Here is a 24,067-nt window from a genome sequence, read left to right on the forward strand (position 1 = left end):
GACCTTAGAGACTCCCCCATCCCACAGCGACAACCTCCCCTGCAGCAGCCCCACTTCCCCAGGACGCCCCAGCTCTGAGGCAAGGTGCCCTGCTTCCAGCCTGTCCTGGGATGGGGTGGGAGAGGGGTTCCAGAATCTTGCACACACTCCCCTCGGCCCACCTGGCTCCAGCAAAGGCAGGCTACCTCTTGGGACAAACTGCATGCCCTCCACCCTCTGTGCCCGGGAGCTGCCAAATCAGAAAGAGCTGTCCTGGTTTGAAGAAAGAAACCTTTATTAATAATCTTAATAATAATACTGCTGATTTGAATGGTCACACGTGGGAAGCATACAGAATGGTTAAGAAAGGAAGTGGGGCCTGGCTGCAGTCCTAGAGGGGGCCGGGGGCGGAGCTGCTGCAAGAAAAGGGTCCAGCACGGCGGGGGCTCTGTACACAGGGCAGCCTGTGGCGGGCTCTGTACACCGGGAATAGAAAAGGAGACTCGCGTCAGGAGCTGATGCACAATATAAAGTGAGGTGTCGTTCCTTTTACGTTTCATGAGAGTCGTGGAGCCACGTTGGGAGCCCGGTTTTGTGTTATTTTTTGCTGCTGCTCCGACTTCAGATACCGCTGCCTGGCCAGGGGCTGCTCCGACTTCAGATACCGCTGCCTGGCCAGGGGCTTCTCCTGGTACCTACCGTCTGCTGCACCCGACCTTCCCCCCACCACTTGCTCTCCCTGCGCTGACCTGGCCCTCTAGACCCATAGCACCGTGACTGCCAAGCTCGCTGTGCAGCCAGGCGCTGGCCTGTCCCCGTGCCAGCAGGCACCAGGAGGTCGGCCTTGCCTCCCGCAGACCAGGCCCAGGGCCTCTCCCACAAAGGGAACCAGAAACAGCCAGTCAGAGCGAGTCCTCGGCTTCAAGGCCTCCACCCTCCTCGTTCTTAGGTACAGGAGTCAATCCTGGCCTGGCAGCCCCCCACATGGAGGCCTGGGCGCCCCATAGTTCTGGAACCATGTCAGCCCTTGGTGCTGGGGTCGGACCCCAGGGCTGCTGGTTGGACAGCCTCAGTGGCCTGCAAACTCCTCGAACAGGTTTGCAGGACACGGGCGTTGGTGGCATGGCATGAGGGGGAGCTGGGGCCCAGAGAGCACAACACAGGGTGAGTGGGCAGGGGCTGAAGCCAGAGCCCCGAGAATGAAAAGCTGCCCCTCCCCGCGCCCGCCCCAGCCCGCCGTCCCCTCCTCTGGCACAGTTGGCAACACAGGTCAAGTCCCGTTCTCGGCCTGCTCTCCGGGCTCGGGCTGCGGCCTGCTCCACTGCTGGCCCCACACTGCCTTGGGAGTGGGGGGCCGGGAAAGGAAGACTGCACAGAAAACCGAGGCCCCTTCCCCTCTCATTCTCCCCTGCCCGAGTCGGGAGGGCGCTTCCCGCCAGCGCTGCCAGCCGGAGGGGCGAGGCCGGCGCTCTCCTGGGCACGGCGCCCGGCCAACGTGCTCCCCGCTGCGGTGCGTCGGCACGCGGGACCCGGACGTGGTGGATGCTTCTTGGTTTGGTTGGTTTTTTGTTGCTTGGATCTTAACATCTTTTTTTGTTTTGTTTTTTGTTTTGTGATTTTTTTGTTTGTTTTTTTGTTTTTGCCCTTCGCGGTCCAAGAAGGAAACGGTGGAAGCTTTCACTACAACAGAAACAGAAAGGCGGGACTTGCAGTTTCACGGAAGCACCTGCAGGCGTGTAGTGAGGACAGGGACCCGAGACCCCACAGGACAGGGCAGGAGGGCGGGCACGGGGCTGCACGCTGAAGTCCCAGAGCCCCACAACCTGTCCCCCTCCTAGTTTTCAGGGCCCATCACCTTGCATGAGTTGGATTTAGAGCAGACGTCTGTCCCCCAGGGCAGACGGCACGGACTACGGTGGGAGTAGAGGGGCGGTGGGAATAGTGACAGGGAACCTGGCTGGCAGATGGACTCTGCTAAGAGCGGAGGTGGGCAGGGGCCTGGCTGGCTCTGGCCAGGAGGAGGGCAGAAGTCAGAGCCGGCTGAATAGCCACGGGGGCGGCCTGGAATGAAGCAGCAGAGAAGGTGGTGCTCTGGTAAGTGGGAGGTGATGGGGCTGGGCACCCTGGGAATGACCCACCTGCTCCACCAGCCAGGAACCGATGCGCCAGTGGAACAGGTGGCAGATCGCGTCCTGGCCGGTGGGGACCCACGCCCTCTAGCTGGCCGTCGGCCCCCAGAAACCCAGCTCTGGTACGTTCATTAACACACCAGGGCTTCCTTGGCCCCTGTTACTTTTTCCTGTAATGGAGGTGCCAGGCTGGCAGGTGGCAAGGGTGGACTCTTGCAGAAGCTCACTAGGCTGTCTCAGCTTTACCTGTAGCCCCCAGCCAGCATCTCCTCCCAGAGCCTGCACGCCCCGGGAGTGGTGTGCACTCAGGAGAGCAGAGCTAAGCACCGAGCCTCTCTAGATGGGAGGCTGACACTGAATGCTGTCCCACCGGGAAGGCCTGAGGGGAGCAGCACCCCACTCCTCACCTCCTCTGAAATGTACCCTGATGAAAAGGCGTTTCTGAGCTCAGGGAAGGGAAGGACAGCAAACCCCAGGGCCAGGCTGGACAGAACCCCGTCTCAGGTGTGCCACCGCAGAGGGCAGGCGGAGGGGAGGGTCTGCTGCTGGAAGGACAGGGTAAGGGGGCCAGTGGGGCAGATGGCTGAGGGGGCCCATGGGCCCTGCAGGGGGAGCAGCTATTGAGCTTCCAGGCCTCCTGGCAGGGAAATTTCTTCCTATACTTTCATTTCTTACAACAGAGGCTGGGAAGGAACCCCTGAGGATGGTGTGGCTCCCACAGGACCAGCAGGAAACGTTATCAATAAAATGTCATCAGCAATGTTTCAGCTGGACGTGGAGTGGAGGGCAGATGGCTACTCCCGAGACTAGCTGGGTGAAGGCTGGACAGGAACATGGTCGGGAACCCACCAACTGGGGTGCAGGGGAGCCCCTTGCTCCCAGAACCCCAGGGGAGGCATGAGGTCTGTGGCTCAGGCTGGCTGGGGTGGCTTCCTGGGCCAGGCACCTCCTGTGGCTCTGCAGACCCCAGGGATGGGGTGTGGGTCACCCTCGTGGGTGTGGCTCTATTGCTAGCCCCTTCCCCTATGTGCAGACCGTCCCAGAAATGGCTTGGGAGGGGGGTACAGTGTCAACAAAGTCAAACTAGGAACCAAGGTTTCAGACATACAGCGGTGACAGGGTCAGACACGCACACCAACGTGGGGGGTGGGGTGGGGAGACCAGCTGGCCGGAGGTAAAACCTATGGACTTTAGAGTCGCAGAGGTCAGCGGCGTGTCGCTGCCCGGGAGGGCGCACTGTCCTCCCGGTGGTTGTGCCTGGGTTTGGACTGCTGGGTGTGGTGTGTACTAGGCAGGCAGAGTGAATGCTGTTAGGGGCTGGGCCTCTTGCTAGTAGGGGGTGAAGCGGCTGTACCCTCCTCGGCAGAGGCTAGCCTGCAACATCAAAGATGAAAAACAGCCAATCAGTACTACCTCTGCTGTGGGGGTGGGGGAAAGCAAAAAAAAAGAAAAATTAAGGAAAAACAAAAAGAGAAAAAGCTAACTCCCATGTTCTGCCCCCCTCATGGATTGCCTTGGGGAGAATGGGCATGGTCGTCATGGCAGCAGGAGGGGTCCGGGCTTATTTCTGCTGTGGTGGTGGTCTCGGGGCGTGGGGGGTGGGGGTACCGGCGTCTGCAGCCCCAGGGCTGCTGGATAACAAGGTTTGAGATGTCTCTTGGTGACTCTCTTGGCTCAGGCCTGGCCCTTTACTGTCCCTTTCTCCTTCATCAGGGGAATTCTGAGTGAGAGTCCCACCTCCTCAGTGCCCCGGGGGCTGCTGCAAGGAAGGACTCAGCCCTTCAGACATGGGGAGGGGGGAGGGACCTCCTGTTAGGGTTCCCTTGGCCTTGGCTTGCCAGGAGGGGCTGTGCCTGCCTGCCAAGCTCCAAGGGGCTTTTTGAGGTCACTGGGGTCCCACCCCTCTGTCCTGCCAGGGACCACAGCTCTGGCATGTTTGTGGTCCTATGCCCCTGGGTCACGGAGGTGCCACAGGAACCTCTCGCTCCACCCACCAGTTTTTGCCAAAAAAATTAAGAAAACGGCAAGTGCCAGAGAAGAAAAGTTGGGGGGAAAATGGAAATCTTTAAAAAATGAAAACATCAGAGAGAACCATCTGTGAATTAATGAGAGCCTTTAGCTAGTAGCTGCACAGAGGGCCGGGTGAGTCCTGCAGCCAAGGGGCCTGTGAGCCGCAGTTTCGGGGCCTCCACCCAGAGGGACTGCTCCCTGTGGCGGCCAGCAGTCACAGAGGCTGCTTGGGATGTCAGAGGCTTGTTAAAAATAAAAAAAGACAACAAAAATTGGGAAGGCGTAATCAAAACCAAAGGAGATGGAAAAAATCCATACTGGCTCTGAACCCCCTCCCTCCTTACCCCCCAAACATGTTTTCATCTTTGATGCTGGATGTCAAGTTAGCAAAAAACTGACATTAACAGCCCCCGGGGTGGGGGGCAGGGGTGGGCACAGGAGGTAGGTGTCCCTTGGAAGCAGATTTTGGGGTACAGAGTGAGCTGGGCTGTATGTGTTGACAGCTGGCCATACACACACACACACACAGACACACTGGCCCATCAGGAGTGTGCCCCTTCCACCCCACCCGAAGCCCGTGGGCACAGGCCAGGCAGAGCGGGCACCATTTTCCCGGAGAGGGCCTGCAGACCCAGAACAGAGCCGCGGAGCAGTCAAGGATGAGGGGCAGGGGAGCGAGACAGCCGCAGCCTTTGTTTCCCCCTTGATGTGAGAAAAGGTGCAGCAAGGGGCTGACAGGACACAGAAGGACGGGGGCACGGACACACCGCACGAGGGGCAGCAGGGCCCTGCCTGCCTCTGAAGCCTCTACTGGGAAGGTTCTGTCGGCTTTACTGGCAGGGGAAGAGAGGGCCCTGTCAGGACTTAGTTACCAGGCTCAGCAAACAGCCACAGCAGGACCAGACGTCATGGCGGGGCAGATGAGCATCTGGGCAGACCTTCCTCCCTCACACTGCACGAGGGCATGACGGGACAAGTCCCCCCACCTCCAACTCAAATCCAGCACTTGGTCCTTCCAGCCACCAGGCCTGAGGCACTGGTCACAGGTCTGGGCAGTTCTCCTAAGAGCCCGCCCGCCTGCCCGCCCGCCCGCCCTGGCTGCAGCATCATTGCTGGTGCCAAGGGCCAGGCCGCCCAGCTTCCTTACCATGGTTCCGATGCTGTAGGTCGCGGCAGGGCCGATAGTGTGGTGATAGGGGTCAGCAGCTGCATAGACTCGGCCGTAACTGCAGAGACGGTACAGCATGAGGGGCCAGGTGAGGGGCCAAGTGAGGGTGGCTGCAGGTCTCCCACCCCCTCCCCACATCAGTCCCCAGCGTCCTCCAGAGTGGTCCCAACTGAAAGACCGCCTCCCGCCCCACCCTCGCCTCACTGTCCTGCCTGCCTACTTGGAAGAAAGTGTCCAGAACACAGCTGGCCACCCTCTCTGTACACCCACGTGCTGACCTGACCTGACCAGGGCAGCCTGTTCTACCAGGTACCACATGGAGAGAAAGGGGTCCTCACAGAGCGCGTTTGGAGGGAAAAGAAACCTTGATTCCCCAGAAAGGATGGGGCAAAGTACAAGGAAGAGGTTCAGAGGAGGGCAAGAGCCAGGGGACAGTGGGGGGACGGGGACATCGCTGGGAAGGAGGCAGGCCGCACTGTGTCCCCTTGAAACCTTCCTCTCCTTTGGTCTATTTTGCATGTGAAATATTAATACCAATCTCTTAGAGGGCAGGGCAGGGCAGGGCAGGGCAGGGCAGGGCAGGGCTGTGGGGCCCGCTGTGCACCTGACAAAACCCACATACACCTGAGACGTAGCGAGAGGCTGCAAGGAAGGTGTGGGTCAGAAGGGGCCACCTGCCACTGGTAGGGAGGGCCAGGCGGTTCCCAGGCCAGAGCCAATGCCATGGACAAGGGCAACAGCTGCCCTCCATGAGGTGCCCACTGCGTGCCTGGCACAGGGTCCTGTACACTTCCCCAAGGAGGTACTATGTGGCCACCAGGCCAGGCCACCCTGTGGGGTACCCCCAGGACCTCCACAAACAAAGATCGTCAGCCACCAGCCTCCGGGTGTGCTCACCGCTGGGCAGGGCGCTGCTCTCAAGTGGCCCATGCGGCCCACCTGGTCTCATCCCCCTGGAGGTGGGTGGGCACCGTGTCCATGTCTCAGACCCGGGAGCACTGAGCACCAGAGGCCCAGAGGGCAGAAGTGAAGGTTCCTGACTGCCTCCCTCACTTGGGGTCTCTAGAGCCGGCAGGGCGGTCAGGCCTCCAGGATTGAGACTTAGAGGAGCTGTCTGCTACTCGAGAACTGGGGGCTCCATGGGCCCCTCTCGTGCAAGCAGGAAGTGGTTACAGAAGTTGGAGGCTTGCTGGCGCGGGGTCTCCACACCCACTCAGGCCTGCTCTCCTCTGTCCAGACCTTGTGCCCACCAGGGAGAGGCAACTCCAGGCCCTGAGCAGTGGGCAAAGCTGTCTGTCTGAGCCCAGCCCTGCAGGGACCAGCCTGTCATCTCCCTGCCCGTCCCACCCAGTTCACTGCCGCCAGCTGGTACCTGTCACTGTAGGCTGCTGCGGCCGCCGCGGGCTGAGCGTATCTGTAAGCTGCATAGCCTCCCTGCAAGGTAAGTGGGAGGGAGAAACGCACATGGACTTAGGGGGGCAGACACAGGCTTCTAACCTTCACCTTAGCCAGTGACGGTTAGCTGGTGCAGGCCTGGGACACCTGGCTTCTGCTCTAATGAGGTCTGAGGACTCACACTGGTTCCAGGTGAGGGGTGGGTGTCTGTAAACTTCATTCATTCACTCATGCAAACTTCATTTGTTCACTCATGCATCGGCTGTGCATTCAACACACACCGGTGGGCACCAATTCCATGTCTGGCTGTGTGCGAGCGAGGCTTTGGCACACTCTAGGTGCCCACAGACCTGCTACCAGGCCAGTGAGCCCCAGACTTCAACGCTGATGGGCATAGAGAACGCGGGGCTGACTCTGGGTGCCATCCTGGACACCAGACAGGGTTGAGGGCAGAGGGCATTAGCTCGGACCACGCCTTGGCCCTGTCACTTGTGTGGGGTGGGGGTTGTCGTCAAGGGCTCTGAGCTACAGGAAGCAGGAAGTGCAGCCAGTGAAAGAAGCCCCCAGCGAGGGGTCTGCCCTGCAGTCCCTGCTCCTGGTCTCTCTCCAGGCCTTGACCATGGGGCTCACAGGGACCCCAACGTGGTCAGGGACACAGGAGAGCTGCCCATTGCCTATCACACAAGGCCTCTGAAATGGGGGAGACAAGCCTCGGGCTCACCGGAAGGACCATTACTACCCCCCCACCCCGAGAGCACAGATGACCCAGACGGGCTGTGTGAGGTCCCCAGGACAGAGTGCTCTGGGCAGACAGGGTGCCCTCACCGGCCTGGGTTCCAAGCATAGGACTGGGGTGGGGGCATGGGACAGGGACAGGGAAGACACTGCTCCTGGAAACAAGCCAATGCCGGGCGCCACCCTTCCCGCCCCAGGGCTGCACTTACATAAATTTCAGCACCATAAAAGCCATCCTGATACACGACCCTGGAAGCAAACGGACAAGAAAGTGGTGGGAACGCTGGAGAGGTGGGGTAGGCCGGCTCCGGTGTCTGCTGAGGAGGGAGGGGGCAGGGTGCCAGCCCTGCCCATGGGACTGGCATTTTAACAAGCGTTTGCTCCAGTGCCCTGTTTTGGTATAACAATAGAGTAACACCCTTGCTGATCAGCTCCTTTCTCCCACAAACCCAGGGGCCCATTGGGCCCATCTTTCTAACCCTCCCCACCTCCACCCCAGGCAGCTGTCCCTCCCCCATCAGGGCTTCGAGAAGGCTTTCCCTGAACTCCAGGGCAAACTGTGATCCCATGAAAGCATCTGGCTGGGGCTCTCAATGTCCCCTAAATGCCAGTGGCCCTTTGTTCCCTGTGGCAGGGCGGGGGTGGGGGTACTACATATCAGGAGGCAACTACAGTGAGAAGGTCTGGGGGTTACCACAGCCCCACCGCAGTCCCGGGAAGGCTGCCTAGTTTTTCTGGCTGCCCCAGGCCTCCCTCCGCACATCCCCCTGGGCCTTTCTCCATGCCTCCCTCCCCATGCGCCCCCAGGTACTCACGCTCCATAAGTTGGGATGGGGGGCGGAGGCGGCGCAGCCCGGAATGTATTATACACGGCCCGGCCCCTGCCCCGTAGGTGAGCGCCCCTGTAGGCAACGGCTGTGCCCGTGGTGGGGTACGGGAACCCGGTCACTGCAGGAAAGGTAGCGGGAGAGGAGACACTGAGAGCCAAGGCCGAGACAGGGTGAGGGCAGGCAGGACGGCTGGGCTGTACGCATCCACACCTGGCCAGGCCCGGCAGGATCATACCCACCCGCCCACCACGCCCCTGCCTGGCCACGCCCCCACCATACCGCCCACCTGCTTGACCACGCCCCCTGCCACACCTCCCACCTGCCTGGCCTTCCGGATCAAAGGCGGCCCAATACCCAGCCAGGCCCACACACGGCTTCCTCCACCCTTCCAGCCTTTACCTGCATAGAATTCAGGCCCGTAGACTGCGCCTACCACGGGGTTGAGCTTCCAGCCTACAATAGAAGCAAAGAATCCAATCACTATCTTCCCTATTCTCTTCCCACTGCACACGACGCCTGGGGAGCCCCAGAGAGGGGAGGCTGAGCCCCACAGGGACATTCCAGGGCGTGGCCTCCTTAGAGAGCTGCTGGGAACACAGACCTTGGCCCCTCCTTCGGAGCTGCAGCCTCACCCACTGGGCTCTTTCTGTCCCCTAATAAGAGGGAGCCAGTCACTCCCCACCCATCCACCTGGGTGGCTTCTTGATTCTTTTCAATGTGGGGCCCTCTCCATCATGCCCCTGGGCCTCCCCTTCCCTGGGGGCACCCAGCTCCAGCAGTTTAGGGTCTGTGATCTTTGCAGGAGGTACGAAGGGAAAGTGGAACTCCTCTACCATCTGTAGGCCCCCAGCTGGGATGAGGGGTTCTGGTAGCAAGACAGAGCCTCGTTGTGGGAGTGCTGTCTTGTGTGGGTGCCTGGCTGCCTTCTGGGGGGTCAGAGGCTGCCGAACGTTGTCTCCTGTCTCTCCCCAGGCAGCCAGTGGAAGGAAGGTGCCGGGGAGGAAGGGCCTTTGGATCTGGGATAATAAGGATGGCTGGTATTCCCTGAGCACTTTACCACATGTAATCGTTCTAAACCCGCCCCGAGGTAGGTGTCACACCTCCCTTTTACAGATGAGCAAGTGAGCTGTCAGAGCTGGCGCATGGCAGGGCCACATCCAAACCCAGCAGGGGGACACCAGACCCACCAGGCTGCTGCCTGGCTCCTAGCCGTAATCTGCACCCCAGCCTCTCCCTCTGCCGGTGGGTTGCCCAGGGCCGCTGCTCCTGGGCCAGGGACCCAGGGGCATGAGCCAAGGTCTGCTTCCACCTGAGGCCTCTGGGGCTGGAAACCAGCTGACTGAGTGGGCTCTGGCCCCAGGCGTTCAGACAGCGTGGGCAGCTCCCAGCCCCGGGCCCCCTCAGCGTCCCCAGGTCTTATTTTTGCAGCATCCTGCACAGGCTCAGCTTCGTGTCCCCCTTCACTGTGTGAGGAGGGACAGAAGGAACCTGAGCCCACTGGCCAGCTGGCAAGACGTGTCTGGAGAGCGTGGCAAAGGGCTGGGACAGGCCAGGCCATTGGTGGGTGGCAGACTGCACCCGTGAGCTCCAAACCCAGATTCTAACAGCCCCACTGCGGGGTGGGCAGCCTTGCTCCTCCCGAGCCTTGGGCTGCCTTCCATCCCTGGTCCACACCACACCTCAGCACAGGTGTGTGCGTGTGAACGTTAGTGCTGGGACTCAAATCTGTAAATCTCAGGCTAGGAGGGAAGAAATGTTTCATCTCCTGGGAAGAACTGCAGTCCCAAGAACTGAGTCTTCTTAGTAAGAAGCCACAATGGAGCAAAGTCCTGGAGCCAGTGACCCAAGCCCACCCCTCCGGCCTCCACCCCGGCGGCTCTACTGGGTCCATTCTTGGAGGCTGATGCATCAGATGGCCTCCTGGCACCTCCACCTGCCAATTATGGAATCCCGGGAGCCTCTACCTGTTCCCTTGGCCTCCTGACGCCTCCACTCATGAATTCCGGCTTCCTGTCCGAGCACCTCCACCTGTCACAGCCGGCCCCGTTGCCCTGTCCAGGACCCCACATCACAGGCAGCCTGACATCCACCTGGGTGGTCCCTTGTTTCTTCCGTAAACAGTAACACCTGGCCAAACCTGGTGAGTTGCTTTTCTACTGTGGAAACTTCTGCCCACTGACCTATGAATTTCTGAGCACCCCGCAGTTTATGGAGTGTTTAAGCCAAGTCAAGCCACACTCCTAGGCCACCAGAGCCATGTCCAGCCTCTGCTGCCAACCCACAGACAGCCCAGGGCCGGCCCTCAGCCCTTTTCATTCTGGCCCAGGCCCACGAAGACGTGGAAGTGGAAGTTCGATGGCAGGTGAGCCGCGCGTCTCCCTCGCGCCTTCCTTCGTCATCGCGCGTCACCGGTCGTGTGCCCCTCCATGCCAAGATGCCGTCATTCAGGGCTGGGTTCTGCTCTGAACCCGTTCTGCTCAGAAAGCAGGGGCTCTTGGGGGACAGTGGGCAGCTGGCTCCAGTGGTGGGTAGCCCTGACGACCGCCCTATGGCCTTCCCTTCCCATAACAAGCACCAGATCACAGAAGGGTCATGCCCAGCGTGCACTCGGGACCGTGACAAAGCCAGGCACCTCCGGACTTTTAGAAAGAATTTGAACTTTAAGAGTCCTCAAAAAGGCAGGTGGGAGCCACAATAACCTAGTCTAAATGGGGCCCGGTGTAGCCCCAGCCCCAAGACAGAGGGGGAGGACCCGCTGGTGGGTGCCACTGGATGGCAGACCCTCCTGGTGTCCGGCCCTCGGCTTCCCTCTGGCCCGGCACCTGACTCACACAGGGCCAGGAGATGGGGGTGGCTCTGTCCTCTCTGTCCTCACTGAGGGTGGGAACTGGAGCCCACACCCTGCAGGGAGAGTCGTTCTGAGTGCGAGCAGGGCTGCTGCTCCCTGGCCTGTGGCCCCGCCTGACCCAAGGCCAGCCACAGTCAAACCAGTCCCTGTTGCCTGGTGGAGTTAAGACACGCAGTGACAGAGAACGGTCCCTCCTTCTCCTAGCAGCCAGCACTCAGCATCAGCAGCATCATTTTCAAAGAGGAGCAGCCACTTCTCATGGTCACATGTGCAGCTGACACACATGGGTCAGTGGGCCTCAGACCAGGTGCCTCAACCTTCCAGTGTCCCCGAGGCCTGGGTGGGCATGGACAGGACTGTCCCTCCCAGGGCCATCACACTCAGTAACTGCTGGGCACCATTAGCCCAGGGCCTCCCTCGGCACTTAGACGTAATAAGTGACCCTGGAAGTGGCCACCGTCCACTGCACCTGAAGCCATCCATGTGGGCTCTGGGTGCCAAGCACCCAGAAAGGCCAGGTGTCTTGCTAGCTGTGTGGGTGGGGGCGGGCTGCCCAGCCCAGCCCCTTCCTAACAGGGACACGAGGGTCACTTGGCACCCAGGGAGCTCAGCAGCCTGAGGTCCTCCAGGGCCTCTGTCCCAGCCGGTGGCCCCTGCAGCCCCCTGGGGTCCTGGGCCCCTTACCATTGGTGTAGGGGTTCGCAGTCTTCTTGTTGGTCATGACACGGGCCGTGGCATTATTGACCTGCTCAGAGAGAGGGAGGGAGAGGGTGAGGAGAGCGGTGGCCTCCTCGGGCCCACTGGCCGCCCCAGTCCTGCTCTGAATTTCTCCTCCATGGCAACCCCCAGAGGAAGCTGGGGGCTGGGAGAGAAGCCCCCAGGCACCCAGGCGGAGGCATGGGACAGCCTCGGCTGCCAGCCTGGACCCCACCCTGGCACACCCTGCCGCCCTGCCTCCAGGGAGCCTTGGTACCACTGCTCCGGGCACCGGCCAGTCCCAGCCTGGCCCAGGACCCGGGCCCTTGGCTCAGGCACTATGCCCAACCCCACTGCTTTTGACTTCTCCACGGCTGTTCCTACAAACCAAGCCCCAGCCTCTCTCTGGCAACCCAAGGTCACTGGAAAGGCTGGCCGGGGGACTGTCCGCAAACTGCTCTCAGGCAAGCCGACAGACCCACACCCAAATGTCTCTGGCCCAGGTGGCTGCTGAGGCCTCCTAGCAGTGGGTACCAAAGTGGGGGTTCCACCCCATTCCCTCAAGGTCAGCAGAGCTTTCTGATGGTGGCCGTGTGCCCGTGGGGGGCAAGGCTGATGAGGGAGGGGCAGGTGCGACCCAAGGGGGTGGGCCCTACTCTCAGGACATTTAAGCCCCTGGTCCGGCTGCCCAGGGGGCCGGGTGGGGCTGTAGGAGAAATGAGGACAGCCTCTGCAGAAAGAAGCCGAGAACAGGGCAGGTGGTGGAACCCCAGGAAGGGTCTGGGCCATACCACGTCCCCCATGGCCTCCCCCCAGGGCCTTGGGCTGGAGCCTGAGGTGTCACTGGGTGCTAGGAGAAAGCCTGGCCAAGTCAGTACCTCTAGTATTCCATCCTTCTGGAACCTTCCAAAACACTGCCGCTTCTCTTCCCCTGTGGACTCCATGCTAGCTGTTGACCCCTCCCTCTCCACCACCCCTCGTCGCCCCACCTGTTGGGGAGCCCAGCTCCCAGACACCCAGAGCACAGCACTGAAGAGCATGTAGCCCACCAGGACAGAGGCGGGGTCCCTTTCTAGGCCCATGGCCATTTGCTGCTAACCCTCTGGGGGTGAAGGCGGGGGAAACTGCAGGGTGCTGGCGGCATGGGGGGGGGGGGACGACAGGGCAGCTGCTGCTCCCTGAAGGGGGTCGCATGGGACTAATGGGTCCCTCACAACTGGAGGACAGACTGGGCTGGCAGTGGTCCTTGGAGCTGCCAAGTGTCAAACACATGATTTCTGGGGTCTGCCCAGTGTCTGCTGACCCCAGTTGGGTGGCCTTTGTCAGGAAGGAGAAGGGAGTTAGGGGCGGGGGTTCTTGGGTGGGTCTGAAGTCTAGACCCCCACGGTGGCATGTGATAGGCTGGACTCCGGCCTCGGGGCGGCCTTGCCCTGCCACCCACCCCCACCCCACGGGCTTCCTGTCCTGGGGACCCTGGCCTGGCGTGCTGCAAGGCAGTGGGGGACTGGGAAGGGGGACCCTTCACACTTATCTGAGCACCTCAATTTTCCGTCCCTCTACGATCGTCCCATTCAGCTTCTCCCGGGCTCGGTCAGCATCTGAGCTAGTTTCAAAAGTTACAAACCCAAAACCCTGTGAGCAGAGAAGGACAGACACGGAGAGAAAGACATAGGATGAGAAACAGGGAAAAAAAGGAGGCGTGGGGGTGGGGAGCAGGGCAACGGGGAGGGGGAAGGGAAGGGGAGAGAGAGAGAAAGGGGGGTTGAGTCAGCTGAGTTGAAGGAGAGACTCAGGCAGCCTAGAGGTCTGTCCAGCTGCCACCAGCAGGATGCCCAGGAGGGGTATGGCCCCAGGCAGGGGCAGCCTTTGGCTTGGCCTGGCACCTCTGAGGGACAGGCCAAAGCTACAAAAGGGACTCTAACCGGGCCAGTGGCCAGCATCCAGGACTGTTGTCCCTAACCAAACCTGGGGCGGGAGGTGGGGCAGAAGCTGGGTTTCAGGACCTGGGGGGGCAGCCCCACCCACCTTCGCCCTAGGAGCCTGGGGTGGGGCAGTGCCTTCCTTTCCCTGTGGAAGCTGGGCTTGTCTTTGCTGGGCACCCTCCCGCCTGCCCACCCTGCAGCCCCTCCCCCAAGCCTCCAGGCCAAGTCCAGGCTGGCAGCGGCCCCCAGTGCAGACAGAGAGGTCCTGGCAGCTTAGAGAGAAGGAAGTGTCAGCAGCAGCAGCAACAATACAGACAGTGGGGTGGGGAGGGAGCGGGGGACAGAGGAGTGGGAATACAAGCACCCGTGTCACTCAGGGGTCCTCGGGCGCGAAGCTCTCCAGGAAGGAAACGCACATGTCACACGTTAGCCTGGCGGGACCTACAGCCGGCGCTGTAATGGTGGCGGCCTCTGGGCGGCACCCACCTTGGAGCCCCGCTCGTTAAAAATGATCTCCACGTCTAATATTTTTCCGAATTGCTGCAGAAACAGAGAGGGGGTGGGGGAGACAGGAGAAGGTGGGTTACGACCGCTGGCCCAGCACGCCTGCTCCCAGGACAGCCTCACCTGGTGCGAGTCTGGTCCTTCTCGGCCCTGGCCCCCCTTCCTCCCGGGCATGGAAGGGAACAGGCTCCCAGGCTCTCAGCATGGGGGACAAGGCCAGCCCTCCCCACCTTCCCATGGAGAGAGCTTTTCCTGCCAGGACGCTGGCTGGCCACAGGGGGAGTGCAGCGTCCCTGGAGCCCATCTCCCTTCCCAGCTGAGACTGCCACCAGCCACTGACAGCCACCCCTAATTCACACTAAGGGTAAAAAGGGCAATGGAAAAGTCCTTCCCAAAAGGTGGGTGCTGTGCAGGGAGCGGGAGCCCCTGGAAGAGAAAGTGCCCCAGAAGGACTCTGCGTGTCTTCTGCCTGTGCTGCCTGGGGCTGGGCTACATGGGGTGCAGAGCAGCAGTGACTGGACCCCAGGCCCCCTGCCTGACCAGGACATAGTGGCCAGGTGGGCCCAGATGCTCTGCTTTCCCCCTCCTGCCTTGTCACTGGCCTGGAACTGCCACAGCACAGCCCTGTCTCTTTCACTGGCACGTGAGACCATCAGATACCTGTGACCAGGTCCCCAAAATACCAGTGAGGTCCTGAGGGGCAAGTCCTGAAGCCTCCAGTACAATGAAGGGTTTCCCTTTCACCTTGAAATACCCGGGAGGTGGGTATCAGGGGGCAGCAAGGCGATGGGGGGCCAGGCAGCAACACAATCCCAACTCGTCGAGTGCCGAAGACAGGGAGACGGTACCCGCCCTGGCACAGGGACCCAGGGAGTCGATGGGCACACGTAGGGACCAGGGAGCCCACGGGCGGCAAGTAGGGACCAGGGAGCTGATGGGTGGCACATAGGGACCAGGGAACCCACGGGCGGCCTTGAGAGCCACTGAGCTGACATGAGTCTATGGCCCAGGCCAGCGAGAGCTCCATATGCAGCTGCTTTCAGTAGGGCCTGAGGCTCAGAGGGGTTTGGTAGCTGCATTGGTCAAGGACTGAGGAGCAAAATCCTCATTTTCTCCTAATTCTAAATCCTGCCAGCACCCCACCAGGTCTAAGCCCCAAATTCAGAGGGGCCTGGCCACCAAGAAGGGGAGTGGATATGTGGGGCGAGGTCAGGCGTGGGTGCTGGGTCCACCCTGAAGCCGTTCTCCAGGTACCTCCCGTTTACTGGAGAAATCCCATCTGAGGTGGGGGTGGCGTGAGGGAGGCCTGGGATTCAGGGGCTGCAGCTGGCCTGGCTCATGGCAGAGGCAGGGGTGACACAGTGCAGGCACGGGGAGAGTTGGGGGTTAGGGAGGGCAGCGAGGGATAAACAGGCCAGGGGCTTCTGGCCCCTGTGGCAGGGTGGCTGTCTGCTCTGGGCTGAATGCCTGGCTGCTGCCTGCCTACTCCCCATGCGGCAGCCCAGCACCCAGTGCATCTCAGCACCTGCTGGGTGCTTGGTCAAGTGACAGAATAAAGTAACCACAGGATTGAAGGGCTCTCAGCAACACTGCGTGTGACTGGCTGAAACCCTGCAGTGCAAAAGCGACAGGCGAGCAGATCTGGAGAATCCCGGAAGGAAATCGTTAGGCACTTGCTTCCCATCAGTCATGCACTGTCGCGTCGCCCACCTTGGAGCCCAGAGGATGCAGGCCCAGGGAGGCTGAGTGCCTGGCCCCCAGGCACGTGGGAGAGGCAGGGGCTGGACCGCTGCTGGGCGTGAGGCCAGGAGGCCAGGTTACCCCTCCACATGCCCTCGGAGGGGCACAGGGGTCCTGGAGCCCTTGCCAGAAGACAGCAGCAGAGTAATAACCTAACTGGCACCGGTCTCGACCCCGAGGGACCCTGAGAAGCCTGAGAACAGGTGGTGGAGACGGTGGGTTGATGTCTGGCCGAAGGTCAGTGGCTACAGCAGATCCGCTACCTTGAGCTGTGTCCTCCCCTCCTCCCTCTCACCCTATAGGCTCAGGTCAGAGCTGGCCGGTCCAGGAGGCAGGAAACCCAGGGGAGCCGCTGGGCGCGAGTAGGGGCCTGCACACACTCACCCCGAACATTTGCCGCAGGTCGGGGTCCCTGAACCGGAAGGGGATGTTGGAGACGTGGAGACGTTTGGGTTGCTGCTTCTCTGTGGGGTCAGAGGGGTGGAGTGGCTGGCTGTCCGTCTGTGCCGCCTCGTCTGTCTGCTGTGGGGAGAGGACCAGGCTGTGAGGTGCCCCTCCCAGATCCCATCCCACAGATCGTCCCCAACGCCCTCGGACTCCCCGCTTCCGGGGCCAGACATGCCAGGGCAGCTGGGCAGACGATTCACACAGGGTATGGCACAGCAGCATCTCCCCATCGGAGGTGCCACCTCCAGGCTCTGCCCAAGCTGTGCCTGTGACACCACTGCAAGGCAGGGCCTCCTCGGCCCAGCGAGCTCTGCACTCCCTCAGCTCAGCCCTGTCCACAAAGATCTGACCTCACTGGTCCCTCCGCTCCATGGACTGGTTGTCAAGGTCACCAGGTTGCTCTTTTCCCCAGGAAGAGACCAGGATTTCAAGGCCAATGAGAAGGTGATCTCTGAGCCCGCCCCCAGACACACATACCTGCAGGGGTGCTACCTCCCCACCCCATGGTCACCGGGGGGCTGCCCCTCATTCTAGCCCCACTCTGCTGCTCAGCACCTTGGGGCCATGTTCTGGGGGGCCAAGTTCAGTCCTTTCCAGCTGGTCCTCATTTTGGACCCAAACATTGGTCAGCAGAGGCTCTCCACAAGACTTGGGTCTCAGGAAACAAAGCTGCCACCAAGCAGGGCCCCCACTGCCACCCACTCCCCATGGGGACAGGGCTGTGACGAGGCCCTGAGATAGCGCGGTGTCAGGCTGGCTGATGGCATGGCCATGACTTGTCCAGGGCCATGGGTGAGCGGGCAGTCCCCAAGACCTATGCTGGAATTTTCACAAATGGGTGGCTGCAGTCTGCCTTGTGGCCTGAGGAGCAGCTGGCCAGTAGTGAGAGGCCGGAACACAGAGATGCCGTGAGAAAAGCCGAGAGGACAGATGCCCGGAGAGCGTGTCCCACGGGTCTCCAAAAACTGCCTGGCTTGCTTAGGCCACTTTCTGGTGGGTATCCATCGCTGGCAACCAGAGGAGCCCTGACCAGTGCAAGCCCCCCCGAGTTAGGAGCAGTGAGCAGGAAGGAGCCGCTGTGCAGAGGTCTCCATGGAGGAAATGGAGCCGAGGGGTGGAGCCTCACCAAGGCCACCCTATGGCTGGTGGCCGGGGGTCCATCTCTGAACTCCCGAGTGTCTGTCCTCAATGGCCATCCTGGTCATCCTTTCTGGAAGGAAGGGGCCACTCTCCCCACTCCTGTGTTCAGCCAGGAGGCCTCTGACCAGATTCCAGGTGCCACAGGTGAGGGGAGGGGACATCACCAGCTCCCAGCAGAGGGAGGCCAGGGACACACCTCCAGGCAGCAAGCTGGGTGCGGTCTGGCAGGCTCAGGAGCCTCCTGTTTCAATGGCTCTCAGATTCCACATTCCTGTATCAAGAAGTGCGTGCATGGCGTAGGATCCCGAGCACGGCCTTGAAGCCACCGTCCTCCTGTGACCTGTCTTAGCTGGTGGCCGTGCTGGGCTGCAGGCCCAGTTCTGACAGGTGTGTGTTCTCTGAGCCCTTCTGCTGGGCTGCAAGAGGGACGTGTGCCTACGTGTGGGCCACAGGTGATTGTGCCTGTGCCCTGGGGTTCAGCAAGTGCCACCCCCAGGAGGAGGAGTCTGTGGGAGGAACAGCTGGAGGGGCGGGGGCAGGGCTTTGGAGAGTCCTGGTCTGACCTGCACCAGGTGCTTGCTCCTGGTGGGCACTGCCAGGCAGCTGCCGTGGGGTCTCTGGAGACGCCTGGGCACTCCTCCCGCCCATCCTGGGACCTAGAGATGCCCCACAGCCCAGCCCCCACTCCAGTTCTCCTTCTGTCCTCCACCTCCCTTGGTCCCACGCTTCCTTGCAGAGAGCAAGCCTGTGCTAGGTCCCCAGAGGGCTCGGCCTCCCCCTGAATCAGAGCAGAACTGTCCGCCATGCATCAGCTGATTCTTGCAGAGGCTTGGGCCCCACCCCCTGGCTACAGCAACGAGTGGCTCTTTCTGTGCAGCGCTCAGGTGGGCCCAGTGCTGTCAGCCCCCCCCCCCCCCCATGCATTCCACACACCTGTGCCTTCGGCTGCTCCTGGGTACAGTGACTAATAGTCACCCAGATTTGGGAATCCAGCCAGGAGAGGGGCATGCAATGCTGACTTGAGGCCAGCAGAGGGCAGTGGTTAACCCGGCCAGGAGGCCTAGCTGGTACCCAGGGGAGCCCCGTGCTAGAAGGAATCACAGGAGACTGAGCCCACTGTGTGTCAACGAGATGCAGATCCCCTTCTTCCCAAAGGCCCAAAGGGGAGCAGCCGAGGGCAGGGTGGGAGAAATGGACACGAGTAAGGAAGGAGCACCCCCCACCCCCGCCCCAAGCACAGCTGCGCCCAGGGGCAGATAAATGAGTTCAATGGCTGTACAATGGTAAGATGTGCTGCGGAACCCCAGACTGGAACAGCACACTGGCCGCCTGAGGGGAGGTGGCAGCTTCCCCCCCACTTCTCACAGCGGTCCAGGCAGCCCCTGCCACCTTTCTGGGGACTCTCTCCCGCACTCCCACCCCACTGTTTAAAAGCACTCTTTGTCTTCAGTGCTCAAATGCAGGGGAAAATGGACAGCAGCGTCACCCCTTCTCTCCCCCACTTGGTCTCTGTGGCTTTGCTTCTGCATCCTCCCCAGCTGTGCCGCCTTAGCCATCACAGGCCCCCGGTCCCCAGTCCCCACTTCCAGGCTGGGAGTCAGCCCCTGGTGGGCTGGGGGCCTGAGATGCCGCCAGACATCTCCCGCTTCCCCTCCCCCTGCCCAGGAGCCTGCAGCCCCCTCCGCCTGGGCCTCCCCAAACCCAGCACAGAGAGAGGCTGAGAGGGCCCTGGGCAGGTGCCAGGGGCTCGGGCGGAGTCAGGTAGCAGGCGAGGGCTGGTGCCCCATTGCCAGGGTGGAGCCCAGGCTTGCTTAGGAAGCACCTCTTACAAACTTCCTTCCTCTGCAGCCCAGTTCCCCTCACCCCTGCTCCTCCGAAACCTCCCGGGCACTCGTGCGATGTCCATGAGCTGCTTGCCAGACAAGGCTCAGACTGGTGGGCTGGGCGGTGGCGAGAAGGCCTTGGAGGAGGCTTTCTCCATGTGTGGCCTCCAGCCGTCCATTCAGGGTGTCTTCTGCAGGAGCTGGGGGCAGTGGGCAGCCACTTCCCTGGGCAGAGCTATGTGTCCACTGTGGGCTCTCTGAGCGATGTCATCTCCTGGGGGCTTTCGATGCCACCACACTTGTTGCATTGGTGCTGACGGTGTCATCTGCTTGCACCCCACCTGAGACACAGCTGGTCTCCCCTTGGGGTGGTTTGGGGGCAGACTCATCTCCTCGTCTGCTTTCCACCCCACCCTCCAACACGGTCAACTCTTTCCCTTTGCCAAAGCCTAAGAGAGAAGAATCCAGGGTGCGGGGCTCCTGGTAGTTTCTGCGGCTGCAGCACCCACATACTAGTGGGGGAGGAAAGGGGGCCACGGTGGTGCAAGCATGAGGGGCTCCAGAGGAAGGTGGGAAGAGTGGGAGGGGCTTCCAGGAGGAGGAGCCCCTCTGGCTGGCTGTCCCATGACTCAGCGTAGGCAGGTGGGTGGGGAGGACACCTGCAGGGGACCCACATGACTTTGAGTGATGTGTGCTCTGGGAGGTGGTCCCCAACCTGTACCCCGGGGTGCGGTCCCTGCAGAGGAGTAATGTGGCCATCATCCATCGGCAGCCCCCGTCACGCTCCGCATCCCATCCTGCCTTTTGCCAAAAGAACATAGATGACGCCATGGTGACAAAGGGAATCCACAGACTGGAGAGGGAAGGTCTAGACAAAAGCTGAGAGCTGGCCCTGCCTGTGGCGTTGTCCCTTTGGATCCTGAACTGGGCTGCCAGGGGGAGGCCCCGAGGAAGTCTGATGAGCTGCAGGAGACTCACACAGGATGGGACATGATGTTTGGCCTTCAGCTGGGCGCACCAAGCAGTTTCTCTGGGTAGAAGGCGGTTCCTGGACTCAGAGCAGGCAGGGTGTCGGCCACCCTCTCCGGCTGCTTGGAGGTGGGAAGCCTCTGCTGGGGTAAGTACTCCAAGGCCTCCAGGGGCAGCCGAGGTCATGCAGGGAAGCTCTGGGTGTTCTGCTGTCCAGTGACTTCCACCTGCCTTGCACATTGGGCCCGGAGCCTGGAGAAGAACGGCCTGTCCTCCTGGCCCCGGATGGGGGACCTGCAGAGCCTGACCCCTCGCAGAACCTGAAGAGACCCCGGGCTGAAGGAAGGACGGTCCAGCTGCCCGTTCCCCAGGCTGGGGCTCTCTGGCCCAGGCGCTTTATGTGGAGGCGCTCACCTCTCTCAATGGGGACTCTGCTCCGGGACCTGGGTCCCCTCAGGGCCCATGGACTCTCATAGCCACAGAAAGCACAATGAGCCCCTTCAACTTTTATGTCCTTGGCTGGTGGGACCTGATGGCTAATTGGGCAGGGCCAGTCATTGCTTCTGTGGACCCAGGGCTGTTCAGTGCCCGGCACACAGTAGGTGTCCCACAGATGTTTGCCGAGCAGAGGAAGACGGTATTTATCCCAGTTAGGCTGTGTGTGGTGGTCCCGGTGGCAGGAGGCCTCAGGCTCGTTCTGTTGCACAGGTATTGCTGTCGGCGCCCCCTCTGGCATCACGTGTCTGGTCATCTTGTCTCCTGAGTTTGCTTCCAGGGTGAATCCCGGGTTCACCATTTGTCTGCAGGAAGGTTGTGAGGTCTGCGGATGCACCCTGTCCGCCGCAGTCCAGCAGAAGGGCCGGCTGGCCAGTGGGACGCGTGCACAGCAAGCCCCGGCTCTATGCTCTCTTCTGAGCAAATACAGGTCATGGCTTTGAGGCATCAGAACAGCACAGGCAGAAGTAGCGTGACATCTGGTCTGGTGCCCATGTCTAGGGCCTGCGGGTCTGGCCTTTTCCATCTGTGGGCACCCTGGGGCATCTACAGGGCCGCCTGTACCACGCATGGCGGGGCACGGAAGAGTCTGTGGCTTCGAGCAGACTCGGGCTGGGCAGCACTCCGAGCAGGGAGCATAGGCACTGGCTGGGCCCCAGACGAGGGTCTGGTCCAGCCCAGGGGCAGCGTCTGGTTTCCTACCCAGGGAGCACGGACGATACTGCTCACATGGGGAGGGCAGGTGGTGTGTGGCTTCACACAGCATCTTGGGAGCCAGGCTAGATTAGGGGAGGGGTGAGGGGGCACAGTGGAGGGGACACCCATCGGGAGGCTGCCAGGACAGTACACTCCTGGGCAGCGCAGAGCTGTTGGCCTCCTGCCCAGCCCCACCAGCCAGCGCTGGGACAGAGCCAGCCAGGACGGCGGCATGACCCCACAGGGCCAGCATAGTGGAGGCGGTGGGCACGTGGAGAGTGCAATGGGGAGAGGAGGGGAGGGACAGGCAGGCCGGTTCGCAGGTCTCTGGGTGGGGCTGCCCTCACAGGGTGCCCACCCCAGTTGGCCTGGGGCAGAGGCCACTCCTCCCCAGCTCCTTTCTGTCAGGAAATGTCTGAGAAGTGCAGGGCTCAGCACTTTCTCCTTGGGCTGCATTACAACCACATAATTGAAGCTATCTGATTGGAGGGCAGCCAAGCAGGTAGATTACAAGTGATTAGAAAGGATAGGAGGCCTGCAACCCAGACAGCTCTGAGCCCCTGGGCCTGCTCTCCAGCCACCAGCCCTCCTAGTTCCCCCCACGACACTGGGCGAGCCCAGGCCGCTGGCCTCCACCATCCCCCTCACTTCCCATTAACAGATCCCTGGCAGCTGAGGACATGCTCCATCTCCCAGATGAGGTGACAGTTTGGCTGACGTCTGCTCAGGAAGCCCAGGGCAGCTGGAGGTGGGGTCATAGCCACCCCCACCCCCCCGCCCTACTGTGCCACCAAAAGATGCTTGGTCTCAGATGATGGAGAGCTGCAAGGCTGGGAGTGCCTTCCCTGGGGTGAGGACCCTGCTGTGGGGCCTGCCCCTCCACCCACGGGATCACCTCACCACCGTCCTGGGCCACCCCTCCGGGCCCGGAGTCGGGGGGTCCCTTACCGGCACTGTCTGGGCCCCAGCAATAGGCTGTGTGCTGGCCTCGGTGCCGGGCTGCTCGGGGTGGGTCTGTGCTGGTGTGTACAGGGTCATCCCGTGCTCCGGGGGGACCGGGGTCTGGCCAGAATAGTCCTGCGTGGGGTGTGGCGGGGGCGGGGCGTACTCGGCGGGGAGGCCATTCTGTGGTGGAGGGGGGTACTGGGCGGGGGGGTAGGGCTGGGCCATCGCTTCGGGCGGAGCCGTGGCGTCCTGACTGCCCTGTGGAGGGAGAGAAAGCAAGGCTGGTGAGACCCTGGGGGCCAGGACACTGCTCCGCCCACCGCCAGGGGCCCGCCTTCCCAGCTGAGCCCATGATCACCACGCTGGACTTTCAGCACCATTTCCCAGGCCCCCTCAGTGGGGGCACCCCCAGACGGGACACCAGCTCAGAGCTGCAGGAGGTGGCTGCCCGGCTTGGGGAGTCCTGGGGAACCCAGCTTTGGAGGCCACTTACCCATACCTGTCAGACCTGAGTATACTAAAGGCTTTTTTAAAAAAATCCACCTAATATAAAAAAATAGACATTTTATTTTGCAATAACTGTGGATTCACATGCAGTTGTCAGAAATAACACAGAGTGACCCTGTGTACCCTCTACCCAGTGTCCCCCAGCAGTGACATCTGGGACAGCAGTGAAAGCATCACCACCAGGAGACTGGCATGGATCCAGTCAAGTTACCAACGTTCCAGCAGCACCATGGTCCTGCCCGCTGCCCTTCAAAGCCACGCCTGTCCCCTCCCGCCTTGAGTAGGTTTTAAAGCCTCTGCTTTCTCGTGGGTGGAGCAGGCCTAGGAGACACCCACAACCTGCAGACACGGGCCTGGGACAACACCGTCCCCACAATGGCCGCTATGGTGAATGAGGTCCTGTCACCTGGGCACAGAAAGCTCCAGCCTCTGCCTGGAGGATCCCTGAGATTCCCCGCTTCTTTAAGGCCTGCTACCCTAAGGGGAAAGGGCTCCGTGGACGCTGACCCCAGCCACCCTGGGGCTTCTAGAAGGCCTGACCCCGGCTGGGCCCAGCAGTTCTCCAAATGAGGAGGTTGGGCCTGTGGCACTGACGTCACCTGGGAGCTTGTCAGTGTAGACTCTAGGCCCCACCCCAGACCCCCTTGCAATCTGGGTGCTGTGAGAATCAGAGATGGGGGATCAAAAGCAGCCCTTAGCCTTAGAGAAGGGGCTGGGGTCCCTCGCGGTGTCACAGGGAGGTGGGCGAGGGGTGGGGCTCTGGCTTTTCCCACTGGCTGCCCCTCACTGGAGACACACGCTGGGGGGCAGGTCTGCAGGAGCCCCTCTGAGCAGGTGACGTACTCTGGTCTTCTTCAGGGGTCCCCAGCCACCTGGAAGGACAGGTGCCATCTCGCCCTCGAGCAGCCCACCTGTGTGGAAGGACGGCCACACAGACGTGGACAGTCTGACTCATGCGTTCTCCCGACCCCCTGCTGAGGGAGGAGCCCTCTGTGTGTCCCGTGCTCCCCCACCGCGCCTGCCGGCCGGGCACGTTTTGTTGCTTGTCTCCTTGTCCACAAGACAGAGAACATGCCGGATCTTGCCCTC

General features: G+C 61.5%; 1 protein-coding gene across 14 annotated transcripts in view; it reads right to left on the bottom strand.

The window, feature by feature from the left end:
• Positions 1-252: 252 nt before the first annotated feature.
• The window catches only part of RBFOX3 (RNA binding fox-1 homolog 3), a 362,978-nt gene continuing 339,163 nt past the window's right edge, over positions 253-24,067 (bottom strand). For 3 of the 14 annotated variants that reach the window (XR_012492320.2, XR_012492321.2, XR_012492318.2), the window contains 12 exons: positions 22,475-22,729; positions 16,341-16,478; positions 14,199-14,252; positions 13,330-13,422; positions 11,779-11,839; positions 8,646-8,699; positions 8,232-8,364; positions 7,626-7,665; positions 6,659-6,720; positions 5,266-5,344; positions 651-1,659; positions 253-614 (listed from right to left, as the gene is read on the bottom strand). Coding sequence is in view for 8 of the 14 variants with exons in the window: in XM_074320476.2 (XP_074176577.1) it covers positions 3,438-3,482; positions 5,266-5,344; positions 6,659-6,720; positions 7,626-7,806; positions 8,232-8,364; positions 8,646-8,699; positions 11,779-11,839; positions 13,330-13,422; positions 14,199-14,252; positions 16,341-16,478; positions 22,475-22,729 (1,155 nt within the window). In the remaining 6 variants the exon portion in view is untranslated. Of the gene's footprint in view, positions 3,483-5,265; positions 5,345-6,658; positions 6,721-7,625; positions 7,807-8,231; positions 8,365-8,645; positions 8,700-11,778; positions 11,840-13,329; positions 13,423-14,198; positions 14,253-16,340; positions 16,479-22,474; positions 22,730-24,067 lie in introns of all 14 variants that reach the window. The other 11 variants (XM_074320479.2, XM_088802435.1, XM_074320476.2 and 8 more) reach the window with 8 other exon arrangements.

The sequence above is a fragment of the Rhinolophus sinicus genome, chromosome 12 (genome assembly GCF_057876585.1).
Source record: "Rhinolophus sinicus isolate RSI-liver-muscle chromosome 12, RSI-T2T, whole genome shotgun sequence".
Classification (NCBI taxonomy): domain Eukaryota; kingdom Metazoa; phylum Chordata; class Mammalia; order Chiroptera; family Rhinolophidae; genus Rhinolophus; species Rhinolophus sinicus.